This window comes from Hylaeus volcanicus, chromosome 6 (assembly GCF_026283585.1).
Source record: "Hylaeus volcanicus isolate JK05 chromosome 6, UHH_iyHylVolc1.0_haploid, whole genome shotgun sequence".
Lineage (NCBI taxonomy): Eukaryota > Metazoa > Arthropoda > Insecta > Hymenoptera > Colletidae > Hylaeus > Hylaeus volcanicus.
This window is the reverse complement of record NC_071981.1, coordinates 19760792-19788486: the sequence shown is the minus strand read 5'-3', so window position 1 is coordinate 19788486 and position 27695 is coordinate 19760792. Positions and strand designations below refer to the sequence as shown.

General features: G+C 38.8%; 1 protein-coding gene across 3 annotated transcripts; it reads left to right on the top strand.

The window, feature by feature from the left end:
* Positions 1-789: 789 nt before the first annotated feature.
* LOC128878094 (RYamide receptor-like) lies at positions 790-27582 on the top strand. Of its 3 annotated transcripts, none has more exons than XM_054125974.1 (7): positions 790-1761; positions 17060-17475; positions 22421-22671; positions 22900-23059; positions 25181-25249; positions 26403-26649; positions 26841-27582. In XM_054125974.1, the coding sequence occupies exons 2-7, from the start codon at positions 17089-17091 to the stop codon at positions 27035-27037; spliced, it is 1311 nt and encodes a 436-aa protein (XP_053981949.1). In that variant the 5' UTR covers positions 790-1761; positions 17060-17088; the 3' UTR covers positions 27038-27582. The 3 variants fall into 3 exon arrangements, with proteins under 3 accessions (XP_053981949.1, XP_053981950.1, XP_053981951.1); XM_054125975.1 differs by having other exon boundaries at positions 17048-17475; XM_054125976.1 differs by lacking the exon at positions 790-1761 and having other exon boundaries at positions 16898-17475.
* Positions 27583-27695: the final 113 nt, after the last annotated feature.

The window sequence follows — 27695 nt, the reverse complement described above, 5'->3', positions numbered from 1 at the left end:
AGTCTGAAGAGGCCTTATAGGTGAGTCCGCTATCATGCTCGAGTCTAAATGCATTCTCTTCCTCCCATGTTTTACACTGTATCATAACTAACGTTCAGACTGGTAGTCAAGGTAGAAGCCAAAGAGTTTATCTCTACCGAGCAACCAATGGGAGGTTTCCCTGAGTAGATTCTATGCTGGACTCGGCCAATTGGGCTCCATTCCAATAGTTGGACTTTAATTGCCAGTCGGGACACTTCGCAACACCCGGGTTCTCAGTTAGCAGCAGTTAGTTCTAAAAGCACTTAGGCTTTGTGCGAGTAAATCAGCTTCACCTGTCAAGATGTTAATCACGGTTAGCGTCTGTTAACCGCTACATCAAGAAATTATAATACCTATACGCGATGGGTATGGAGGTGTAACTTTCAGGTCACATGATGTCTCTGACCGTAGAATAAATTTGGTCATTATTAATTCATATTCCTAGTGCTCCTAGTTCTATTCTAATTGTTCTTATGATCCAATTATTTCAGGTCATATAGCAAAAATAAAATGAAGTATGTAAGTGCGATTTACTTCGATCCAACGATCCTTTCTTCAGCTCGCCCTCGCTTTACGCCAAATAAACGAGATTGCATGTAAGACATAGATAGATCAAATGCGTTTGCCGAAGCAAAGGTCTGCCCCCTTCTTTCGTCCTCGACCCTGACCCATTGGACGTCTCCTAATCAGACATCCTAAAAATAACAGGAGTACTCCTGCAAACCGCATCGTCGGGACAGGCGTAACGGTGGGCGCTGCCTAATTTACATAAACCCTCTCAAAGGACTCCGACGTCGGTTGCTTAACATTACAATAATTTAATGCGAGGCGAGAGGAGGTTTCGCGTAAACAATGACAGACAAAATATAAATGGTATGTATGGCATTCGCGATAGAAGTGCGCAGTAAGGGTGCGCGTTTACTAGTAGTCAGTTGATCCTTCGTGCAAAGTTCGCAGTCTGCCGCCAACCGCGCTTGATGAAACTTTATTCAGCACCAGCTATTCCCGTGAAAAAAGAGTTTCGATGCATAACATCCAACAGTGAACGATCCTTATCGGTATAGTTCACGCGCCACGCAATTCTTCTTCGATGAACGCTTGTCCCGCGAGAATAAAAACAATTCCCACTATCTTTCGAAACGAATTCGAATTCCTGAACAACGATGAACGGTGATCGATATTTGATTAACAATCGCGCGTGACTAATTAATTCTGGAATATTTAACGATACAATTACCACCGTGAAAGCGAAAGTTCGAATAAACATGGCATTGCATGAAACGTGGACGCCTGAATCCATTTAACCGAGAATTGTTTATTTTGGAAACGAGTCGAGGCATGATTGAAGGAAAATAACGATAGCCTCGGCGACAATGCCAGTTGAAATGATTAAAAGTGGTAGATCGTTGAGACTTTTAAACGAAATTTTAAACACTCGTTGAACGAAATTCAACGCGAGTTGCTATATTTGTGCGAGATATATACAGTGAAATTAATGTTGAAATAACGGCGACCCACCGGTGTATAACCTTGGGAAATAAAAATAAGTAACTATTAAAGTGTGTGCACGAGTGCTTGCAATTGGCACGCGATGGAAACTAATCAGGGGCTCTTTAAACGCGTTTCCAAGTGACGCTGTGAAATTTCAACTCGCGACGCGGAGGAGCCAGCGTAGCGGAAATCAGGATATAGAGAAAATTCTCGAGGAGAAAGGTCGAGCAACTTCATCGTCGGAACAAGGTGCGGAAAGTTATAAACTCTTCCCCTACCAGGTATCCTCTTCCTTCGGAACTTCCGTTGCTTGTATAAACTTCGCACGGCGGCGCATTATGCGACAATATTGCACAAATCTTACGTGAATAATAAATGCAATATAGTTACGCCCTCGTGGTCTCATTCGAATCGGAATTTATTTGACGGTATAAGCGCGTAAGTTGCTGGTCACGTTCCGAATAAATATCTTAAAATTCATGAATGGTCTTTTTCTCTTTTTAACTCGTAGACATAATTTTCCCTAAATTTTATTCGACTCCTTTCTCATACTGTTCAGTACAATCCTTGCCTCTCTCTCAGTCTTCTCTGTGGCAATTCTTAAAAGGTCTTTGAGCTTCGTCTTCATTCTAAGGAAGAGATTGTTAGCATAGGAAGAGTTCTTACTCTCTCCCGGGCTGAAGACAAAACCCAAAGGAGGTTTGGTACAGTTAAGATGATTCTGGTATAGGCGAGGTTTGTACCAAAGAGTACGAAGAGGGAGGATCCTCGAAAGACATTTAAACAATGGCAGAATAGCTTGGAACCCTTGCATTACCTCCCAAGGGAACGGTGACCGCTAAAATCTTAGGTTAACCTCTCTCGTTTCATATCTACAACCACATCAGAGATTCTTCATAACCTGTCGTATAACAAGACATACGTAAAAAGTTGCAAACATAAGCTAAGTTGTAAAAAGATAACTGAAGAAAGATTTTCTTAAGATGACTATCGAGTAGGTTCATTGCACAGCAGTTTGCGATGTGAGTAAAACTATGGGATACGATATTACGTGTCCTATGACCGTGTTGTAAAACTTCTATTTTTTTTTTTTTTTTTTTTTTTTTTTTTTTTTTTTTTTTTTTTTTTTAGTTAAGCAGGTTGAAAAAATATTACGGAATTCTGTGTAATCGCTTAAATTAAGAGATGAGAAGTATTAAAAATCTGCTTTGTGAGATTGACGAGTTTAAAAATGGCTATAGCCCAACAAACAACAAATTTTTATTATACTACCGTCGCTTGAAAGTACACAAAAATAGTAGCTATCATCTCGTGAGCCAGCTTGACAATGGGTATTAGTAAGTTTAATCGCGATACGCGGAAAATTGTTCGTCTCCTAAGCTTCTGAGGGTTAGTGTTTATGAAGGTACCAATTTATTTTAACATCCTGGGGTCCAGATATCTGCTACACGTTTGGGTGAGCTAATGGAAACTGCAAAGAAGCTCTAAGTCTTTATCGAGAAACTTTTCCTCGAAAACGATGTCCTGCAAAAGGTATTTAGTTCATCCCCTCATAGACCTAAGGAAAATTTCATCGTTTTTACACAGTGCGATTAAACAGGAGACGAAACAGACGAATTCTATCGCCTATCTTTGAGAAGAAAGTAACTTACCAATTAAAAGTAATTTATTAATTCTCTAGAAAATTGGAGAGCAGAACTGGACAATTTGTTCAATAATAATAGCAATCTACGCGATCCGTTTACCACTTATGGTTGGTTTAATGTAACCCACGTTTTGACATTAAACGAAAACTTGAATAATTTAATCGCGTCGTGCTTAACCATCCCCTATCTGAATAATCATTCACGCGAATAATGAATACATAATACGAATAACACGAACGAAAACAGTTCTTGTATAATAAACTAAGTGACAATTTGAGCCATATTTGACTTTGTTACGCAGCGGCAGATTTTAGTGAATAATTTAAGCGAAGTCTGATATTTTACCAATAACTGTGCTTGAGTTCCCTCGATAAATCAAAGTGCATCTATCTCGGATGGACTGCGAAAAAATTCAAACTCGAATACTTCAGGCATCGAATATTTTTTATTTTCACGACATATTTTATTTTTTATACAGCTGCATCTAGTTATGACTTTCAACAGTTGCAATTCTCAACAGATTTCAGCGGATATTACAAAGCGTCTACCAACTTCACGCGTCTGTAACAAAGTTTCTTATAAGCGAGAATTGCAATTATGACGAGCAACTGAAATTATTAATGGTATAGAAAAGTTTTGGTCCCGCAACTTGCGAAATGATTGCTGAATACGTTTCCGCAAAGTATGAATGGCACGAGAGAAACTTCTCCAGTCGTGAAGTTTATTATAAATAGATTTTATTATTAGAAACAATCAATAAATGCGAGTGACGATTGGTCAGTTTAGATTTATAGATCTACTTATAAAATCCATTTTATAAAATATCGAGAACTTTATTTTTGGAAACAGATCCAGTGTATTGATCCAGTGGTCTGTAAATAAATTCAAGTTTGAACGTCAGAAGATGGACATAGAATAGGACATTGTTTAAGAATTGAACGTACCAGCTTCTAAAAACGTAGCGCCTTTATTTGGGCTGACCGTTTGTATGGTTCGGTAGCTGAAACAGTAGAAACGAAGATCCTCGGGAAATCAGAATGTAAAATCAAACGATAGGACCACTTTTGAAATTTACGTTGCTTATTTACTGTTGTTATAAAGTTCTCAAATTTACGGTATCGCAAATAATCGCGATTTTGCGCGTGGTTGACGGCACGTGTTACTGACACGATGAAACTGGAGCATGGGAACGTCCAGACACGCGGTGCTGATATGTTTCGAAATTACTTTTATAAAATAGTAACTGACGGGGTGCGATCAGACACTACCAGAAAACCTAGAAATTAATGTGTTGTTTTAATTGAAAAATAGAAGAGTTGTCAGCAGAGAAAATTTATTAGAATAGTCGATGACCAACGGAAACAAGGAACAACGGAATTGATCGTCCAATGTGAGATTTCATTTCATTTCATATCTCAAATTTTATATCGAACAAATAACGGATCAAAAACCGTTTATCATTCATTACTTACTCGAAACCCGTTACATCTGCTTTCAGCGTTTATAAACATCAACAATTTCGTGTTTGTCTACCGTTGATTCGTTTACTATCGGTTCGAACTACCAGTACCAACAAACCGATTGGGATGCCGTGAACATCGTAAATAAATGAAGGCGTTGTTTGCATTGTCGGAGCTTGTCGTGCATCGAATGGTTAAATTCAATTTTCGCAAATACGAAGAGATGCGAAAGAAATGTTATTTTCGTCTTTCAATTTATTTCTAGACCACCTTATGCCCGCAACTTCGTTCTCCTTACTATCGATTTAATTTATTCGTGACTATTCTTCCTTACGCTTTATAAAAGAGTGATCGTCCTTTAATTTTGAGATTTTTGCCAGAACGTTCCTGCGTGACCACGTACTATTTGAAAAGGTTCGTACTATCGTTTCGTGGGGATGAAAGGGGACGCCATTGTCTGAAATTATCAGGGTGGTGTAACACCTTAAAGAGAACAATTTGGACGGTGCATTGTAACATGTGGGACCCGCTTCAGCGCTAGATTGAAGACACAGAAACAATGGAAAAAGTTCATACAAGCATGTATCCTGTTTGACCTGGTTTCCAAGGTAGAGTAATTTCTAGACCCTAACAATTCCTAATCACAAACCGAGCCATTGTTACCGATTCCACTAAAGCGTTTCTAAATAATAATCGATAACTTCTTGTTATCGTTAATGAGTGATTAAAGGGCCAATTCTGTGCCAATCTCTTGAGTAAATTGCATAAATTGTTGGAAGATGTTCCAGCAGATACTGTTCGTTGCATTGGTTTATACAAGACCTGCTAGGTCTACTCGTTCTCCATATTGAAAACCGTTGAATTTTTATTTTCAGCACCAATTAAAAATATTTGTTTATTCAATATCAAAGACTCGTAACGAAGTTGGCACAGTACTCGAAATATTTGAAAGACCAAAAACCTACGCGATAGGGCGGATGCAACGGACCGTTTGAATAATTTAACACGGGAACATTTTATTCTGGATCCCAGTTAAAAAAAGATATTCGATCGATCGCAATTCAACGGGTACGCTATCGCTGGTAATAGCCACGAAGTTGCTAATAATAAAAAGGAAGCTTCTGCTTTTGCCATTTATAGCAACACATTCAAGAGACAATTCGCGAAGATGTCGGTTCCACTGGAAAGGTCAATTAAAGATATCGAGGTTGAGGTATACGGTCTTGGAAATCGCCGTTCGTGTCCCGTTTTTACGAATACCATAAAACCGAGCCGAGCGACCATTCGACGATTTTTATCTGGCATTCAAAATTTACGTTTTCGCGATGTCGATTCACTGCAGCGTTGATTGTGCGCGCGTCGATGTTGCGGAATTAAATGGTCCCTCTCATTGAATCGTGTAATTTGAAACGAAACGAAACGAATTAATTTTCACCAAAGTGGATTTATTTTTCGAACGATTTTCGTTAAACGTTTTTAGAGGGTGAATGTCCATCGTCTCTTCGATATTATTTGGTCACATATTTGTTCGTTAGTGCTCCCATTTTCAACCAGGCAATATGTATCAGTCACTGGTAATGAAAGTAGCGTACGTAAAAAAAGAGTTACCTACTATTAATCTTCACGAGAATTACTTTCTTCGAGCAAAGTGGAATTGCTTTTCACCAGTGGTGCACAATAATCCATTTTTGTTACTAGACCACATAAAATAGTATTTTCTGTGAACCAAAATTCGAGTTAAGACAGAAATGAGAGAATATATTTATATATAAAATCTTAAGGGTTGTGTATATTTAAATTTCAGCCGTAGAAAATCAAGAAATAATACAGGGAAGCTTCTGTTCCCGTGATAAAATCATTAGAACTAACAATAATTATTCCTACCAAACCCTCTGGCCCGTTTAATAAAATTATCCGCGTTGAGAATAATAGGTGGACCGTAATAGAAGCTATTCCCGTTGAAAGTGAACAAACGTTGCACGGGGTGAAACATAATTAGTCCGTTACAAAAGGGTTTAATCCGTTGAGTACCAGCGACATGCAAAATACGATAAATTCCGCGATGTTTTCAGAGACCAGTAATTTTCTTGGATAACTCCAGTAGCGTGTTGAAATAAATTTTTAGCTAGGTGTCGTGTTCGTAGCTGTAAATGACAGCCTCTTCGCGCCTTTAAGTCTCAAATAAAGTACATAAAATTCCGCGTACGGCCACCGTGCGCCGCCGTACCTGCGGAACGGTGGACAATCTTCCTTGTCTCGACGCTCGTTTCACGAAATTACCCCTCTAATGCGACAACATTTTCAATCTCCGAAATGAATGAACAAATTTCCGTACTTCCGACCAACATGTTTGCGAAATTTCCAATTTCTCGAACAGCGTACAACAGCAACAAGGAATGGCTAAAAATCACAATTCATTTGATGTTTGATCTCAGAAATCAAAATTAAAAACTTACACGAACACGAAGAGCATTCAGTTGATTAAACGCCTTCGTGGGGCTGAAACCTTTTCCAGCTTTATATTCTCTTAAACTAATACATCCATTTTCATCTTTCCAACTAAAAGCTTCTACAGAGACTTTCGAATGCCGGCTGTATTCCTAAAGATCTTTACGCGAATTTAAATGACACGCTTTAACATATTTTTTGTTTCTCGCCAGATGTAGCAACAAGAAATCTGTGTTCCATAACATTTGGAACCCAGACGAGGAATAAAAAGAAGGCACGATGAAATATACATGTTCGTATGCCAAACGTCAAAGTAAATCGAGTGGAATAAAGCTGGAATAAGCGTATCGTAGTGAAATCTTCCAAAGACCCTTTTTTTCTACACCCACGCACCTCGCTTTTTTTGTTCATTTTACGACCAACGACGACATCCCTCCAATTGTCTTCAGTGCGAATCGAGTTGGTACGAGACGTGTCGTTGCTATTCTAAATATTACGATTTCTTTGGCTTAGGGATTACTTAAAAACGTATTGTTCCTCAGAGATTTTTAATTGTTTGGTTAGTCTCTAAGAGCTGTGTGCTTTTTTAATAATATTTCTATACGTAATGGCTTTTAACGATATTTTCTTTCATGGCTGCGTTTTTCTACTTGATATTCGTAGCGCTAATGCGTCACCGCCAACACGTGAAATTGAGTACGACTTGGCTGACATGTCCATCCATTATTCTTTATTTTCACTTGCGTTGGCTGTCCTGTTCGCTCGCTTCCTCCACACTTTACTTACGTTATATTTCTCAAATTTAATTGTTGCAAACGAACGTTACGAATAAAAAATATTTGTTGTTCTATAATAAAAAACAACGCATGCTTTAATCGTCGATTTGTTCCGTCTCTAATTAGCAATATTCGCGGTACGATAATATCCGCTTAAGTTGGATCTGCCTCGTTAAGAAGATTTTAAGATCGAAGATAAACTGACGATACTGCAACAGCTGACAGTAATACTTATTGTCAGAAATATTGGAACAAGTTGAAATAGCGAATGGAGAAACAACGGCTAACAAAGTCTTCGACGAATTCTTAAAATAGATTTTCTTGGAAACGAGGACTCATATCAAAACATTCTGTTCTGCACCATCGATTTATCGTTGCACAAGAAATCACTCCGTATCAGGTTATACGTCTCCTCCTAACCCATCCTGAACGTTATAACATTTCGTTCCCCCGGGAGACTTCTACTACCAGAACTACCATTTATTTGATGTCCTCGGTAACCAATTATATTTTATTTGCCATGCATGCATATAATATCCACTTACTTCTTTAAACAGTTTTCCTACGGTCAATAAATAGTCAAAAGAAGTGACAATAAAGTATCGTAAGAGTTTAAGATGCTATTTGTCCTTTAAATTACATTTGTTTTACACTCTGAGCAATTTCCGTCCAATTTGGAGTGAAAGTGATACATTTTGTGGAATGACGTGTACGTGGGATACTCAATGGCCAGGAAAGAAAAAATATTCAACTATAGCGGGGTCGTATGTTTCAACAATAATACTTCAATTTGGTGGATATTTCCTCCCTTTATAAAAGAGTAATTTCCACAGACGCTAGCCGCGCTTCCCTCTTTATTGCCTCGCAGAACCGTCCCACGCGGTTGGCTGAAAATCGCGCATATTGGCTCCACTTGTGGTTTATCCCTCTCCCCCGAATACCTTATCATTTGCACACTTTCCCTCCGTCATTCTTCCCCCGCGAATTTTATTCGCTGATCCTCGCTACATTCCCGTCCCTCTTATTCAACCTACTTTAATCCGGTATTATTTAACGTTCCTTTTAACCTTCTCCGTTCTATCCACCTTTCTCTCGAACCAGAGCTAAAAGCGGGAAAATTATATTTTTAGTAGGCGCAATTCCTACACTCTATCATTCAGTGGTGGCAAATGGTTCGCGAACGTTATGGAACGTAGCTACTGTAGACAAGGTGTTTGTTAAAATCGTGACTGACAGGTTTCGATAAATAAAGCAACGTCTCACTTGTGATTAAATTATCAATCATAAACTTCATTAGTCAATTTATAGCGTGTTGTATTCACTGCTCGGCATGCGAGGTAACAAACGATATGTGCCGGCGTATCGTGTTTATCGCTTCGGCATACGAGCTTAAACTAACCGTGCTTTCGCGGTTCACACGCCAGTACATATCGATACAATGCATATATCCGCGTAACGCACACTGTCGGTTTTTATATACATCGCTAGGTTGCTACGTTCAACAACGGTGTTAATAAGAACTTGAATTGATACATTACGAGACATTTGAAATCGTTGTGTGTGCAACACAGACCATTCGGGATGGTTAGAGAGACTAACTAATTACAAGATAACAACAGCGACTACACGCAGACAATATATATATATATATAGTTCCGCCATCGATATTTACAACCACCAATCATGTAGCACTAATGTGTAATGAATAGACGTATTAGCCAAGGCATGCTCGATAGGAGGTTTCGATGGCCAACGTTTTCGAGAATCTTCGTGAAGTGGAAAGAAATGTTCGCGAGTATTGGTCTGTCGAACAATGGGGGATACAGTACACCCCACGTGTTGCTGGTCCACCGAGTCGAAAGTTCGCCGAATGAATTGGACTTTGTTTACATGCCGCGGCGGGCTGAACAAACCGTCTGCTTAGACTCTGCCAAGAATGATGTTACAGTTTCCAAGCATTAGCAAATATTGATCGTTTATTGTGCACCCAGCCGCAGTGTAATTTACCGGCACGCGATATCTCGAGTGTTATGGTTCCATGTTAATGCGCGTCACGTTGCCGAGGTTTACGTAGAGGGTACGCGGATAATGCACCATGCAAAATTCACGAGCCACCTGTAATATAGCTAACAATAAGATGCGTCACGGGCTTAATCAGTTGATGGATAAATTTAAGAGAAAGAGAACGGAGTTGCGAGTCCAATATGGACCTACGAACAAACAAAAAAGTTAAACAAATGATTAATAATTATTTGCCAGAGGACAGACACTCGTACACGCATGCCTTAAAACTAACCAAACCAAACAAAGATACCCACAACCAATACCAAGCTACGATAACTAAGGGAAACTACAAATAGGAGGGACGCGGACGCGAGATCGCGAGATCCATATCGATCGAAGGATCGTCGAAGAATGAGCTCTCGCCCCTCGCATACCTGTGTCGGTCGAGGGTCGTGACTCGCTTGTGCCCCTCGAAGTAGAGAAGGGGAAGGGCGAACAACAACCGCGTGACATGTCGATTCGAAGCTCGTTGAATTTATCAAGAAAATAATTATTGTCAGAAATTAATATCTAGTTGGTGCAATCCATAGATATTAAAATATAACGAGATATCAATTTCGGCTGTTCAAAAATAACATGATTTTCAATCTAAAAATTTTGTGTAGGTGTTTACTCACCGAGCTCGGTAAGAACGCAAACACCCTTCAGAAATGTAGATTTGATATCACGAGTACAATAGCAAATTCGATATTCGATACTCGGAATTATCCTCGGAAAATACGAAACCCTTTAAATAACAATTGCATCAAAACTCAACGCTTTCTGGTCGATAGGGGGCTACGTCTTTCCAAAAGATTTCTTTCAAAAGGAAAAATACGACGAGTACAAGGCACAAAGACACTCCGCTGCAGGTGACATTAAATCATTTTCCGTTCGCGAAACAAGAGGTTTTGCAGCGACCAATGGCGATTACTTCCACGAAAACAATCTGCCTTCGTTTCTGTCGCAAAGCAATTTTAATTTATCAAAGCAAAGCAAATAGAAAGAAATATATAATTATCTTCATTTTGTACGTTTCAATAGAGTTTAGATAATGTTTATAATTATTCGTTAATTATTTTAACGAATTTTGATGCTACGATTGCATTGTATCGATATAAGTATATTCAAATTGGATCCTTTAAAATCTTTCAGAAGGTTCTCTATTATACGTTTAATTTGCTCGACTATTGATTTACCAGCACCGAGCTTTAAGAAAATTTTCGATAACTTCTTAACGGTAACGAAACCAATTAAAAGCCTGAATGCTTCTCATCGACCATTTATCGAGCAGGGTGAGTGAACTAGTAACTGCTGATCTGCGGGAAAATTTGTAAACATGAGTTAATTGGTTTCTACAGTGTAAGGAGATAGGTGTTTGAAACTCTGATTACTCTGCGTTGGCATAGCTCTCTGCGTACCGTTGCCAAGGATTTAGTTAGCGACACCTGTTAATTTTGAAGTTCAGCTGAGTTTACGATTTAATTGTAGGCACCCAGAAGTCGGTGCGGTTGCGCCAGTAATCTGAATTACGGTTAGGGTCAGAACGGATTAGCAAAGATTCTGGAGACCGTTAAACAACATTTTTGATACCTCGGTTTCGTTCGATTTTTTAAATCTATTGTACGTTATAATGTAAAAGAACTAATAATTTCATAAAATAATAAATGTTGCGTTAAAGTATATACCAAGTGTTTCATTTCAGATCTGCTAGTTGAACACTTCATCTTGCCTAGCAGATCCTGCCTCAAACGCGATTAATCCCATTGGAAGAGTATCCTACTTGCGGAGACTTTAGGCCAGGCTTAACGTCGAGAGAAGGATCTTGATAGTAGCTATCTAGCGACACAAATTTTAACGTAAAAGTACGGATATTGGAATTTAATTTAAGACCAGCTAAGAACGTGGGCGAATTGATGCAAGCTGCTCTTCGGTGTCAAAGAAACGAATAATTTGTTCAATTTTCTTAAGGGCAGGACCTTGAAGTAAATGTATAATGTGTAATAATGTAAATATACCTACTGGTATTTCTTTTAAATAATTTAAGAGATAGAGAGAAGTGTAATAATATTTTCTACGGTAAGCGAGAAAATGGCAGGCTTTATCGCATTTAGACTGTTTTCAATGAACCACCTGATGCGAAGGTTGAAAGGGTCTGTTTCGCGAGAATGAAAAAAACGCGGAGAGAACGCACAAACGCGGTACACTTTCGCCACCAACACTTTGCACAAAGTGCCAAGGTACTGGCAGGAGAAAAAAAACGGACAAATCGGGTTGGGTCTCGTTAAGTATGCATACGCATCGGTGTTCTAAAGTTCGCGCACCTTGACACGGTGAAACGAAGCAAAAAATGGCCCAATTTCATCCCCGGGAGATTAGAATTCCGACGGTTATCTCAAAGAAACCTTTGTTGGCGTCATTATTCAAATTTGGCTTACCTTTCGCGGTTGCATCCTTATCTGCATGGAATTTTCATGGAACAGTTGGTCCCTAGAACGGCAAGAAGTGTTAATCGAAAAAGGAATAAAAACCAAGCCTCTCAACTTTCACAATTCTCCTCGCGCTTGAATGTAAAGTATGAATTTCGTGAAACTTTATATTAGTTGTCGTATATACGAAGATATATTGTACAAAGTAGAGTAGAGCGTAATAAAGATAAGGACGTTCTCAGGAGAAAGATGGAAATGCGACAAGCTCCAAGCTATTTATGTATTAAATGCGTCCGATGTAAATATCCCTCTTTAGACTGTCCAAATGCTACGTACCAGTTGCAGATTAGAATCAAATTTATTTTACAAATTTAATCGGAGCGATGTGGCGCGAGTATAGCGGTATCGCTTCAAACGACAATTTCCGACAGAATATAAAGCAGCGTGGATCGATATTCGACGATAAAAGGAGCAAATATATGAAACGTCGCAAGAATTAAATTTCTTTCATCTCGAAATATAACGTTCTTCTTACAAACAGTTTTCGATATATTAACTATTTGTATAATCATCGATTACGCTTGGTACGTCAATGCTGTACGTATAAAAGACTTTCGGAGTTCTGTAATACTTGTTCCGATTTAATGAGATGTCATGTCAGAAAATGGACGACCCCTATGGAACAAGGAAATTCGTTCGGTTGGAAGCAAATAAAATAAAAAAGCACGCAGAAGGAATCTGGTTTAACCGTACAAAAACAGCATGGGGAGAAGCGTATTGTTCGAGTTTCATAGAAATTATATACAGGGTGCTATTGGTGATAGGAAAAAATGCATCAGGCCAAAATTGTTTGGTATCGAAGCGCTGATCACTCGATGTTACTAGTTTTTTTATAAGTGAAGGCGTAAACGAGATATGAATCTCTATTTCGGATATGAATACTATACATGTATTGACAAGAATACACTCTACGTGTTTTTGAAAACGGTGAGACTAGAATTTGATGAAAAACGTCAATCACTCTGCCATGGATAAGAAAATTAATGCCTGGAAATCTCTTTTCTATTTATCGGTGACATATTTCAAAACAATGTTGTGACGTTGACGCATGAAATCATTTAATCCATTGGGAAGCGAGGATGAAAGTATGACTGGGACCACGGGGTTTAGTATACATATTTCATCATCGTGTCTATATAAATGAATAAATACAAATTGGCACCTTCTATGTAGGGACCTGACATTGAAGCTTTGTCAACTTCATGGTAGATCTGCCCTTGGGCTGTGAATTACAGTCACTGAAATAGTACTCGGTACTCTCCTAATTATGTAACGTCTACACGTCTGATGCAATTGTCCTGCAAACAGGCTGTACAGAGATGTTAGATAACTCTCAAATACGAATCAAATTAAGTCGAACTCAACGGAGACACGTATCTACAGTGTCTTGATCGAAAATTAAAACGAAACATACCAAGGGAACTTGCATGAGATATTTGCGACCCCTGTAATTCCTAACGCTTTGAAATACTGTGTGTTATCGATATTTCAAAAACTGCACCATTGTTCGAAGATTCCTAATATAATATAAAATTTTGATCCCTCCTTTGTTCAACAACAAACCCAATCTGAATCATAAAATGGTATTGCGCGAATAAAAGCTTACAAATAGAATGAGCTTAATTGCTAAAAAATAAGACGATTGAAAAACAACCTGGAAATAAAGCGAGCAAAATATACAATATTTTCAACGAAATTCTATTAATATTATACCTCAGCGCCGGGTTCATCTTCACACTCATTGCGTGCATTGACTCCATAATAACCATACCATCCACACCCTTGTTCCTCAATCACTTTTGCCCCTTATTACTCCAGTCCCTCATTTTCCAGTCTTTTCATATCTACCCTCTCCACCCACCTCGCTTCTGTACCTTTATCGTTCAGAATCTTCCTCATTCTTTTCTTCGTTCCTTTTCTTTGTCCGGCAACTATTCTCATTTATCTGTGTTGAAACAACGAAGAAATCATCTTGGCCAGCTGGAGAGCTGTGAAAAATAAGGGTCGCCATGGTAGTGGACCCATGGGGTTGCGTAATAGCAAATACTCAATCGCATTCCATCTCTGGTATCATGAGATGCTGTCGAATTCTGAGGGTCCAGGTCATCGACCAATGCTTCAAGAAGAGGAAAGATATCCCCTTAACAGGACAAGTGGCAAAAGGTCTCCCAAGTCGACATTATCATTGACACCACTATTACACGTGTTATCAAATCTCCTTTTTCCCACCATGTCCCCTGCACCTGCTCGTTCGTTGTTCCTGTCGATACCTCCGTTCTCTCGTATCGTGATTCAACCTCAATCTCGCCACCTGGATCGTATTTCCTAGTAGAGGATTTGGTGTCCAAGGAAACGTGATGGAGGACGACTCGTTTTGTTTCCATCGTGATTACTGTCCCAATTTTTCGGTACTGTCCCCTTAAATTTCCATGTTGTAAGGGGGTTAAGTGTATTTTCCTAATTTGACCGCATGGTTTCCCTGATAAACGGATTAAAGTACGTGCGTTGCACTTGCCATGGCAACTCGTCACGCCTGCAACATCAAATTAATTCCGCAGTACGGTCGCTCGGGATTATTACGTCCGTGACCATTTTAAATGTCAGTAAAACTCGTCAGTTCGCGGTTCCATTAATGCTCTATATTCAGTAGTTGCGTTCTAGATTCTTGTGGATTATGTAACACATGACTCTAATTAGTCTATTTTTTCGAGTAGAGGGAAGTAGAGTCCACGCCCTTTCCTTAATAGTAACAATGAGTAACCTACAGCACCAGTAACCTATGAAGGGTTAAATAGATCAAATATTTTTTTCTTTTTTTAAATAGGAAAATATGAAGTCTTAATGGAAGAAGTAACGTGTAAGTTAAGTTTCTATATCATTTATTTGACTTTTAAATCTCTTCGTGAGTTTTTGCTATCTATGGTAATAGCATACGGTCTCGCTTTAGGGAGCGCAAAACCCTTAAAGTTCGAGCGTTAAGAAAAGATCAGTGCAATGCCAACCCTGAACTGTTCATATCGTACACTTAAGGGCACTACCTTCGTCACTCCCTAAGGTTTTTACGAGATCGCTATATTTCCTCCACCCGTTATATTTTATCCACGTGGTTACGGAACTACGAAGCTTTCTTGCCTCAACGCATGGATTTCGATTATCGCGGTGATAAAAATATAGAGTCACTTGAAAAATAAATTTCAACCATATAAACACTAGGCATGAAATATAATTAATAAATAGGAAAACAAGATACAGGGCGGTCGGAGCAATTCAAGATTTGATTCGTCAATTTTTCGTCTATTGTTTTGATAATTCGGGTATTTCAGGCAGTCAGTAAAAAATGATGCGTATATTTAGTAATAACAAGAACGTTGAACAGACACGATTTACGTGACCAGCACGAAATAGGCAACCCCCTGCATCAATCATGCGACCCTCATTTTTCTTCTTATCATGGCTGACGCCTTGAAACGGTATCTAAGTCATCTTATAACACTTTGCTGCTTGGTTCAATATTCAAGCTTGTCAATCTTAGTTTGCTTTGTTTGAATTTCCGCCGTTCCGTTTTCCAACTTCGATGAAGAATTCTCTGGTTTGGACAGCATCAGTTTCCTGTCACGTTGGCAAAATATCGCGAATATATTTGCTGTGCCTTTACACGATATTCTTTTTCTCCGTGCAAAATTAAACGCCTCTCTAATTACTGTTTTATAGAACTTCTCCCGTATTTCGTTTAACTCTCCGTATGGCTCTCTCCAACAAAACTAATTTCAGGACGATTCTGAGCGATAAATCTACCTCGTTGCATTTTCAACAGTTTTAACGCGATTTTATACTTCAACGATTTTGTAACGTACTTCTAGTACCGTGATTATAGTCAAGCTAAAGTGGACGATATTTTTACTTTATCGACCAAGTCGTGACAAAAAGTAAAGATTGACGTATACATTACACAGCTACGACAAAAATGATCGATGACAAATTCTGAAATTTCGAAAAGAAATAAGTTATCGAAATGTCAGTTACACAACGTTCTCGTTCATCGACTTGCGAATTATGACATTGATGGATACAAAAGAGTTCGATTCAAAAGTTGTTCAGAAATCCGTCTTTTCACGTCGCGATATTTCTATCTATAAATGGGAAAACTTCGATATCTTTGGAACGATATGTATTTTATTATAACGACGACGACGTGTGCTCGTTGATTCGCAACTTTAGCTACTAATTTAATTCAAGATACCGTACTAATAGTAACAATCTAAAATACCCATAAAAGAATTGTCCTTTGAAACACTTGAGAATTAATTTCATACAGATTGCAAGTGCATTACCTTGCATATGCAACTACATTCGAGTAGTCCGTGTTTCTGCAGCAATCACTTACCAACAGATTCTAATGAGTAATCAGCCTTTCTGTACAGAGACCGCAAACAACCTCGAGTCTACAAGTGCATCAATTATGCCTGATGCGATGCGTAATAAATCTTGTTATGAAACGTACACGCTATAACGCAGTGTGGAAAGTTATATTTGAAATTCCATTCCTCTCGTCGTATGGTTAACAGATCGTTAATATATCTACCTGTTAGATTAGAAATATTCAAAATTTATTTATTTTGACCACTAATCGCGTCGTTGCAGTCCTCGTAAATAATTCTCTTAACTCTTGAAAGGTGTGTCTTCAGGTGAAAATGTTCAGCAAAGGCGTGTCGCAATGAATGCGAGCAACAACCAAGAGAACATCTCCCTGGACATATCGAAGGGCTTCGACGCAAGTAACGTGACGGATCTCGAAGCTGAAATCGGTTGCGACTATTTCGCGGGCGTCTACAGTGTCTTCTCGACGAGCTGGTTCCAAGGTATCATTTACTTTTTCTACGGCACCGTCTTCGTCATCGCCCTAATCGGAAATGGGCTGGTTTGCTACGTGGTATACAGCAGTCCTCGAATGAAAACCGTGACCAACTTCTTCATCGTGAACCTTGCCCTCGGGGACATGTTGATGGCCCTCTTCTGCGTGCCACCCAGTTTCATCAGCACTCTGATACTGCAGTACTGGCCATTCGGCCAGAAACTGTGTCCCACTGTCAATTACTTGCAGGTATGTTCAACGATTTTAGCACATTATGTTTAACGATATGCTTCAATTTCAGAAAGGATACAAAGTTGTGTATGTGAAATATTCAAAATCGTCCTCATAAATAATTTTCTAAGCTCTTGAAAGATGTGGCTTCAGGTGAAATTCGGATTAACCCTCCCTTAATTCGAGCAGACTCTACTTTTCGGGCTTCTCTTCTTTCGGGCTTAGAAGCAATTCTTCATTCAGAAGAAAGCTACCGATCTCAGGGAATACAACTGAGATCGTAATAATGTAGACGTATCGATAGAATTGACAGAACAATATTTATTACATTCGCGGTTTTCCTGGGCGTAATAGACACGTATCCCGTAAACGTTAACTTTGTTGACAGTTAGATGGAAAATGGTTTTTGTTTTACAACCTCAGAGATTCAAACATGCATCGATATGTCGATATCTGTGTCTCTTGACAGCGGTCTAGGAACTGAATACTGCTTCTACGGCAGTCGCTTGGGGTTTTGCGCTTTTAGGAGAGAAACTAGGGCAGCGTTTAGAAAGTTGCACGTTTCAGTTCGCGAATACTTGAAATGGACGTAATTGTTCCATGGAAAAGCAATTTATTCAAGAACATATTTCGAGAACATATTTCGAGAATTTCATACGAGAGGAATTTAAATCGATGGTAAAGGTATACAAAAATTCGACATTATTGTATGAGTATTTATAACATTCGTGTAATTGTAAAAGACTCGCGACTATCTCCAAGATATCGATTAATGAAAGTATAAATTAATGAATCGTTGGGAAACTTAACTTTGTTTACAAACTACGGTAAATCTGTGTTTAAGATTTCGTTACAAGCCGTGAAATGTATTATTGCTCGAAAGTTCCTGATCCTTCCCTAACTGAGAGAAAGAAGAACATTTAACACGAAAGTCTTGACACAGGAAGGGTGGACGAAGTTTTTACGTAATGTTACAACTTCCTTCCATATTTCTTTCCTCGCGACACGAAGGTGTGATGTTCAACGATCGTGGATTGCCTTTTGTCTCTGTTGCGACGAAATTATCCCCAGCGAAGCCGTACACAGTCTTCGATATTACGATTGAATTTAATAATGTATTCCAAAAGTCAGATGTATCTCAAGAACAAACGCAGCGCGTAAAATCCGTGCAATTTTCACGAAACACCGAAAGCAACGAGCAACACTGAATTACAGTTCTCACCTAATCCGCGCATCTATAGCTATAGCTTCTGCTTAGTTCGTGTAATTAAACGGAACTATGCACAATTAATATGTTCCTATGTAGCCTGCAAAACGGAAACCTGAGACAAGAAACTCGCGTGAATTTCTAACTACCAAACTGGATTCTACATAGTTGATACCTTAAAAACTCGAATCGCAACTTTAAGGGTAAAACTCGGCGAACAAGGCTATTAATCTTAATTCTATAAATCTTAAAATCAAACATTAGAGTAGATCGAACGATCACAATTCTTCCATTTGAAACTGCAGCAAGGCCTCCAATGCCTTATTATTCCATCATTCAACGAATGGTGAAGCAAATTTGTGCAGGACAATTAATATTCCCCGTTTCAAAATAGATTATTCGTCTACTTCGTCCAAGAGAGATGTAATTTCCAAATGAATTATTCCTACCAAACGTAAAACATTTTCCACAGGCTTGGAAACCGAGCAGATCACTTACATAATACTCGATTCACCGAACTGAATACTGATTCCCGCAACCGACGCGACTTGACAATATCATGCGTAATACCATCGATTAACGACACCAGAAAATACAATACCTATTGTAAATCGAGGCTCGTAATGGAAGAGGGGAAAATCGTTCGTAACTATTTCATCGAATTATCCAAAATCAATTAGCAGTTCATGAATGCCGAGCAGCTGCTCGAAATACGATTAAATGTAGTTTCAGTTACGATGACGTCGTTAACAAATGTAATTACGCGAGATGCACGAGGGTGCTTTGCGTCGGGACCGGAACAATTTGTTAGCCTCGCCGAAAAGTCGAGTCTGATACCTGCGAAAAACAAGTAACGAGTAGGTGCCGCGTGCGTATCACCCTTGAGCGAAAGATTTAATATCGCACCTGTCATTTATCAACCGCGACGAGTGCTGACAGGAAATCGTTCGACCCTTAAAAATTGTAATTAATGACCAATCCATGGGCGAAAAAATTGTTCCATCGAGCCGCTAACGAGGAAAGCCAAGCGTAAACCGAATTTGGACCTATTTTGACTGCTTCGAACCGAAAGTTTTGCCTCTTTGTCCTACGTTTTATAATCACCATTGGTTTCCATTCTATTATATTCTATTAATATTTCAAACCACATGGTGTTCTCAATTATATGTGCCACGAACGAAAGGGTTAAGGGGATAACCAGGTTACTGGGTCGAAAAGTAATGTCACTTTAGCAATTTATCTTCCAGATCAAGCGTTGAATAATTTATATAGATTTTTACATATTAAACACCGGTAACTAACTCTTCGCAAAATCTATTACTTTTTACTTTTTAACTCCTGCAATTTATCGATACAACCGAACATTTTTTGTTGTGGTATTTATATCGTTACCGGGCTACCCCTGGGCAGTCTATAGAGATTCCGAACTTTTTAATACCTTTAAACTTTTTCAACCTCGATAATTCATCTCCTTTGACAATTTAACGTTTCTGTTTTATGCTTTTGTGCCAATTATAAGCTCGTTTGGAAAGTTTCAAAGTTCCTTATTCATCTTTTTGCACCCTTTGTCATTCAACAAAGCACGAAGCTGCTTGGACAATTTAATTTTGCTTTGTTGTTTTCCATCCCTGTTAAGAAATTAAGAGTTTTTCCGCGAACATCGAATCGGGCAAGCGAAGCAACGCTCCTAGAAATCGTCCGCGTCAGGACCACGGGGAAGGAAATAAAATGTTTCTGGTGCAATTGTGGATCATGTTTCACGGTTAGTGGATGAGGTATATCACACGGTAGCGGTATAAAGCCGAGCGTATCGAATGTCTCAGATTGAAACAATGCAGTTCGTTCGAATTTCTAGGTGGACCTTTGCGAAAGCATTCTCCACATGGATAGGAAGATATTTAAGCAAAAAAACAAGTCGATTTTTTGGACCTGCTAACTCAGACTCCCCCCCTTAAAAGCTGCGTGTTTTATTTAGCTAAATATTCAACACATCGTAACAATTATCGATGTATAGTAGTTATCGATGGCAAGTTTTTAGATTTCTAGCATTTCATGCTATACTTGACCTGCTTCGTGCGATAGCTACAACGACGTCTTGAGAGGATAGGTAGTTTCCTCGACGAATGTCTAAATCTTGCTTTGAACCCTGATAGGTTCCAACCGCTCTCCCGATCCATCCGCTTCAGAGATTTTATGAAGAGCTAGAGAAACTCCATGTATACATCTTCTTCGACGACTATGCAGGCATACGCCGCAAATACGTCACATTGTGTAACCACCATACCGAGTTGCACAGCTAAAGGATGGAAATCCACTTCAGGTTGTTGCCTGAATCTTAACTAGAGATGCTTTTCTCAGCTCGAGGGCTCCACCGAGCTCGCATTTATTTCCGAGCACGATGTGACTTCCAATTACATCCTGATTGTCAGGATAGACCACCATTGCTCACGTGTGGTTGCATATCATGCGACCTCCTCGCTTAAGACATGAGATCCTTCTATTAACCATACCCACGCCATGAATGGTTAACTATGTTATTGCGTAGTAATGGTTAACTATGTTACATCTTACGCGATTGCGCTTGGAATTATTAGGTGGACTGGAATGTAATGTCGTTCTTGCAATTGGAAATACTTGTTCACTCATCAACTCATTGATTTTTATCGATCAGGTATTGAAAATGTGCACACCAGATGGCAAAAGGCCGTTGATGACGAGGACGATTACGTAATTGATTAAAAATAGAAATTTATTAAAAATTTGTTTGAATTTAATGTAATAGAAACGACATTACTTTCTAGTCTACCTAATACCACACTTCTACGCGTCCATCTTCGCACTTCGTTGAAGTTTCAGATTATTCCCAATTACATGTTTCTGTAGGCTATACTTCGTACATAAAGTTGCCCTAATTTTACGTGGATTATATCATACGTCAAACTCACACAAATCCCTGGCATCGTGCGCATCGAAAAGTAACACATGTAGGCGAATGGCTATGTGAAAAATTCCTCTAAACCGATTTGAACCGGACATACGTCAATCGTCAGTTCTCAAAAATGTTTTTGTCATAGACAAAATTGTTTTTACATCGTGCCAAGTGTTCTTCTTTCTAGAGAGAAACGTGATTTTCAGTTTTACTGCAATTTCTCTTTCCCTATTGTTCTAAAAATGATGAAAAATGAAAACACTGTAGTCATTGTGTTACACCAACAACTTTTGATCTGTTGCCTGTTCAATAAAAATTGTAGTCCGAATTGCGCAATCAATTTACGTCTCATTTTGAACGAATAGAATCTTATCCGAATGACTGCTGAATGGAGTAAACGTTGCGCGTAGATTGCTTCGCAGAGCTTTCATTCATCATCTATTGTTCGAATAAAATCTTATCCATCTCTTGTCCGTGAACAAAAATTCCAATTTTCAGGACACAGTCCGTTGTCAAATTGACTTGATCCTACGCAACAACGTTCTCGTCTGATAACATTAACATATTTCGAACGTAATACTCTCGAGATAAAGCCCCGGTGATGGACATTAAATAACGCATTCTCTGAAGGCTGTTTCGAACGTGGCGACAGTGTTCGGATTCCATCAGAGACATCAGATCTGACACGTCACCATTTTTGTCTTTTTCCGATGCATAATGCTAGGACCTTAAAATATTCGAAACGTAATAACTATACATATGTATATCGATCAACTATTATCTGAAATAATTATTCGTATTTCTATGGTCGTTGTGTTTGATTTCAGGCTGTGTCCGTCCTAGTCAGTGCGTACACCCTTGTGGCAATTAGCATAGATCGTTATATTGCCATTATGTGGCCTCTAAAACCGAAGTTGAGCAAACGGCAAGCTCAATTCCTGATTTTAGCTGTTTGGATGCTTGCAATGACGATATCGATCCCAATCGCTGTTGTTTCGCAGTTATCGCAACCCTCGCTGAAGCATAAAGTGTGTAAACAATATGTCTGCGAGGAAATGTGGCCGTCGATGAAAAACAAGTAAGTTTAATTCGCTAATTAAACAAAAACTCTGTCCACAAAGAAAAGGCTGCAAAATTTGTCGTTTTATCTTATATAAACCTTTTTCGCGAGCCCTGTAAATTTCAGTCTTCGAATTCCTCCTCTCTCGTTTATGGAAGAAGTTTGAACCGCAACGTTAATAAAGCGGTTCGCGTAGTACTCTAACTTGTCCATGTGTATGTGTGTGTGCGCGGGGGTGTGTTGCAGGTATTATTACTCTATCGCATTATTGGTTCTTCAGTACGTGATACCAATAATGGTCCTTATGTTCACGTATACCAGCATCGCAGTTATGGTGTGGGGTAAAAGGCCGCCAGGAGAAGCCGAAAATGTCAGAGACCAGCGAATGGCTCGTTCAAAGAGGAAGGTAAGATATTAAAAAGCACTCTATCGAAGAATTCCTTTCAAGAATACCACAAGGATATTGCTAAACGTAACTGTTGCGACTCCGATCGATTGTTCTGAACCCTTCAAATACTTTTTCGTCCGTCTCAAAATAAAAGGACAAGAGTTTTCACTTCCTTTATATGATCGGATGAGTTAGGAAGCTATATCCCTCGGAAAAATATTGTTAGGATCGAAGCTAGGAACGAAAAGCATTCTAAATTATCTACATTCGTTCATAAATATTTGTTTTAGTAATTCTTGGCATATTTAACATATCCCAATTGTTTGGCAAGGGTAAACCCAAAGTATCGTTTCGAGCGTGGTTTTAACTCGTGATTTACCCATTGTGGCTCCAGCGGTATCCTAACCTACTGCCCAGCGGCTAGCAATTTAAATTTTAAATACAGATACTGTAGTATCGAGCTATACGTTCATCGATAATTTTACATATACAGGCCGTCGATATGATAACCTCATATACACATGTCGGATAAAGCATATAATGAAATCTATAAAAAATATCGTACTAATCCTAGTTGAATATTTTTCCATATATTGAATATACCACCACCCTTACGTTTATTATAAATCAGTGATAAAAACTTGAACTGAAAACTTAATTAAACAAGATCCGACATTATGAACCCTCGATTGATGCTGCTCCATCCATGGTTCTACGTGAAAAGCCCTTTGAAATTCGATAAACGCGACTGCAATAAACCAGGAACACTCAATAGCTAGTACGAACGCTTCGAAGTTGGTTCTTCAATGTATAAACATGACTTATGAATTCTCTTGAAAGGAGAATTCCAGCTTCATCTTTCTACCAAGCAGTGTGCATTTCAATTTCATATATCCTCTTCATTCAAAACGTTCTCCAGCTTGTTCATTCGTGTGTGTTTAACGTTGAACAATAGGACGAAGACGAACGTGACGGTAATAAATAATAATTTAGTCTAACCAATTGGAATCGACGTTCGAATGTATTCGACACCGTACCGCGACGTTTGCAAGCATCGACACAAGTGAAAATGGCCACTAATGGACAGACACGTTTGCCCCGAGAGGGAAGTAGTATCAGACTTTTACAACTGGCCATGATTTATTTTCATACACTTTAAAAATCCATTTCAAATCCAATTCGTAAATAATCGATACGAACGAAGCCATTAATTTTAATAACTAATTTCTCGGAAAAGTGCGAGCAAATCACACGCAGCAATCCGTCATGGTTACTTTACCTATAAATTTGTCTAGCATCGTGCAACGTGCTACCCACTACTTGGACGTGTTAGCCAGCCGCAGAACAAAATAAGCCCACGCTAAACAAACCACAGAATGTTAACGATGACGACATATATATCCAGGCTGACCGAAATTAGCATTTTCGTGTTGGCATACGTTACACCCTAATTTTGGTCAGCTGCGCGTTTTCTCATACTTTACCGTGCGTTTTGACATCTACCAACGTGGATATAATAAATATCGGTGCGAAACCACCGTTCCACGCTCTAAATTCGTGACAAAAATATTTACGGGGGTTCCAGAACAACAGAGCAAAAAGTCTTTACTTTACGTTTTGATCTATGAATCGAATCCTCCTCGCAAAAGTTTACAGAGAATTTTAACTTCCACAATCGTGTTATTCGTAGAGTTTACACGATCAATGTAATAAGGAGAAACAAATATGCTGGCGCTCGATTAATCTTAAGTCTCGATGTAACGAATTTCTGCTCAGACCGTGTTTGATCGAGTTGGCTTTGTAAATACAAATAAGGCAGTTACCTAAGAAGATTAATTCTATTAGAGGAGTTGACTAATGCCACGTTCGCTGCACACGGAATTCTGCTCGAGACATACAATTAATCAAGCGCCCGCAAATCTGACAGACTTTCAAACTTGTTTTTTTTCTGAATAAAATTGCAATTAGTTCGCGAGAGCTTAAAAAGCAAAACAACGCGGGTAGTTAGTACTTGAAAACCTGAATACCTAAATGAAGGATCGAAAGATTTATCATTCGAAATAATAATGCTTGCATTGTCTACCCGCGTTATTAATTTATCGGATGCCTTCTGCATCCATGATATTCCACTTGTTCCAGATGGTGAAGATGATGGTGACAGTCGTGATAGTATTCACTATCTGCTGGCTCCCGTACAACATACTGATGGTAAGTGGCTCGCTTCCAACTTCGTGGATTGTTACGTTCCCTAGAACCCTTTCCCGTCGTTAAGATAAGCTGAAAGTACAACATCGATCACAGCGAAAACAGCTTTATTGGTTTCTGACATCGAAAATGGATTGGTGGTCTCGGTTCGTGGAGAAATCACGTATACGTAGTACCCCGTGACTGGTAGTAATCTCTTAATCCCTCCCGTTAATCCTTAAAATACTATCGACGTGTTTACACGTTCAATGATTAACATAATGCAAGCGCTGCAGACGCGATAACGCGGCTGCTGAATTCGGCGCGACGAGTACCTGGGAGCGTATTTACGAGTTGGCTGTCGTTCCTTGATCGTCGTTCCGAAGTACAAACCTGAACAGAAGGCAAAGTCCATACATTGGTACACGCGGCATTTATTTGTCCAGCTTTTTTTTTTTAATCTATTTTTGAACTTGGAGTACTTCGAAACATGGAGAAATGCAAAAAAAAACCTGTTGAATTCAACAGCCACGGAAGTAAAATTGACTGCACGCGCAGGAATGCTTGGAGGAGAAGCACGCGCAATTATACTTGAATCATAAAATACAAAAACTACACGCGATGCTTTAGGAAAATATCCAGTGTGGTGTGAATTTCAGAGTTCGTTTCTCCGTGAATCTTACGTTCGATAGTTCCGTAAGATTGATTCGTTTATTTTTTAGTCTAAATATTAATGAATTCAGAACCGCTTAAATACCAGGGAATCTTTTTACAACGATAAAATAAAATTCGTACAATGGAGTATCGTGGTACGAAGTCGGTTACTATGAACTGTGACTCGTATCAAACTCCGTACAATACGATACTATATACCAACCCCGCCAGAATAATATACTTTCACGGCCAGTAGCTCCATTTCTAGGATCCGCCACTAACAGCTATTAACGTCAGTGTCAGCTTTATTCCCCTCGACGTCGCTTTCTTATTCCATGGATGGCGCGTGTCTGCATTTATCTCTGGTTTCATACTATTCTTGGAGCTAAGAGAACCATAAATGAAAACTCGCGACGACTCACGTACGACAATAAATAAAGAAGAGAATTATACTACAGAGTTCGGGCGCATTTGAACTATCCGATCCTTGACTTACAATTAAGGTAAATTATTATTGTTCCAGTTAATAATGGATAACAACGAAGCAACTGCGAATTGGTCAGGGCTTCCCTTCATATGGACGGTCCTTCATTGGTTGGCGATGTCGCATTCGTGTTACAATCCGGTAATTTATTGTTGGATGAACGCAAGATTTCGAAGTGGCTTTATAACAGCGATTGGATGTTTACCTGGAGTCCATCGAATTCTTCGTAACGAGAGACGACGTAACAGCAACCACAACGCCAGTATGATTGGAATTCCCTTAACTGGTAATCATATCACTGTAATACTTTTATTACAATTAGATAACAAATTAAGTAGTCTATACTTTCTTTTCCAAACACGCAGACGAGATTTTCAAATATCGATTTTTAAAAGCCTCCTTTGATTAGGATAACAAATAGGCGGAATGCTAATTTTCCTACAGGATGACGCATCGCTACTTTTAATTAATTTCCAGGTCTCGATGGTTCGAGTTACTCTGTTTTGCGACGCATGAATACCTGCACGACCTACATAAGCGTTAGGCGTAAGACAAACGGAAGTCACAGCGCGCCTGTGAGAAGTGTCAGCTTCCGGAATAACGCGTTCCATCCAGCGAGTCAACAATCGCAACAAATTACCAGTCTCGAATCTCACTCGGAGGAACAATTGTAATATTTTGTATAATTATAGAAGGCTTTCGAATCCGCCTCGGAGGTCTCAGACACGAAAAACGAAAGAATCGTGTGAAAGATTTGAAAAAATCTGAAAATTAACATGACTGGTCTAGCGATTAATTTCTGGATTCTTTGTGGAAATTGGTATTTAATTTACTAAGTAAATAAGAGGAAAAGTTGGAAAATAAAATTAAATACGGAGAAAGGGCGCATGTGATTAAGAGTGAAGAAAGAGTAATTTAAGATACTGTATGGTTAAAGTAGAAACGGTGAAATGTAAAAATAAGAATAAACTGTAAGGAACGATATAGAGCTAAATGTACTATGTTGTAATAAAAATCGCCTGAAGCGTATAGGCCAGACTCAACGATTAATACACAATATACATATACATATATATAGTATGTAAACAATGTGGATTGGAGCATACATTTCTCATAAATATTTTTAAATTTTATTTCGAGTTACCCAAGGCTTTCTACGAATAGGAAGAAACACAAAATTCCTTGAATTGTAATCCAACTCGATTTGCAATGAAAAGACCAAGATTCACTTGTAATCCTCTTTGTTAGGGGGTTATGATCTGTTACGCTTTATATTAAAGTTGCTTATGATGTTATTTGTAAACACTATAGTAATTTCAAGAAAGTGATCTT

Coding starts and splice junctions, on each gene's coding strand:
- LOC128878094 (XM_054125974.1), top strand. CDS start 17,089: ATGAATGCGAGCAACAACCAAGAGAACATCTCCCTGGACATATCGAAG. Junction 23,060..25,180: donor TGGCTCGTTCAAAGAGGAAG/GTAAGATATTAA, acceptor CACTTGTTCCAG/ATGGTGAAGATGATGGTGAC. Junction 26,650..26,840: donor GATTGGAATTCCCTTAACTG/GTAATCATATCA, acceptor ATTAATTTCCAG/GTCTCGATGGTTCGAGTTAC.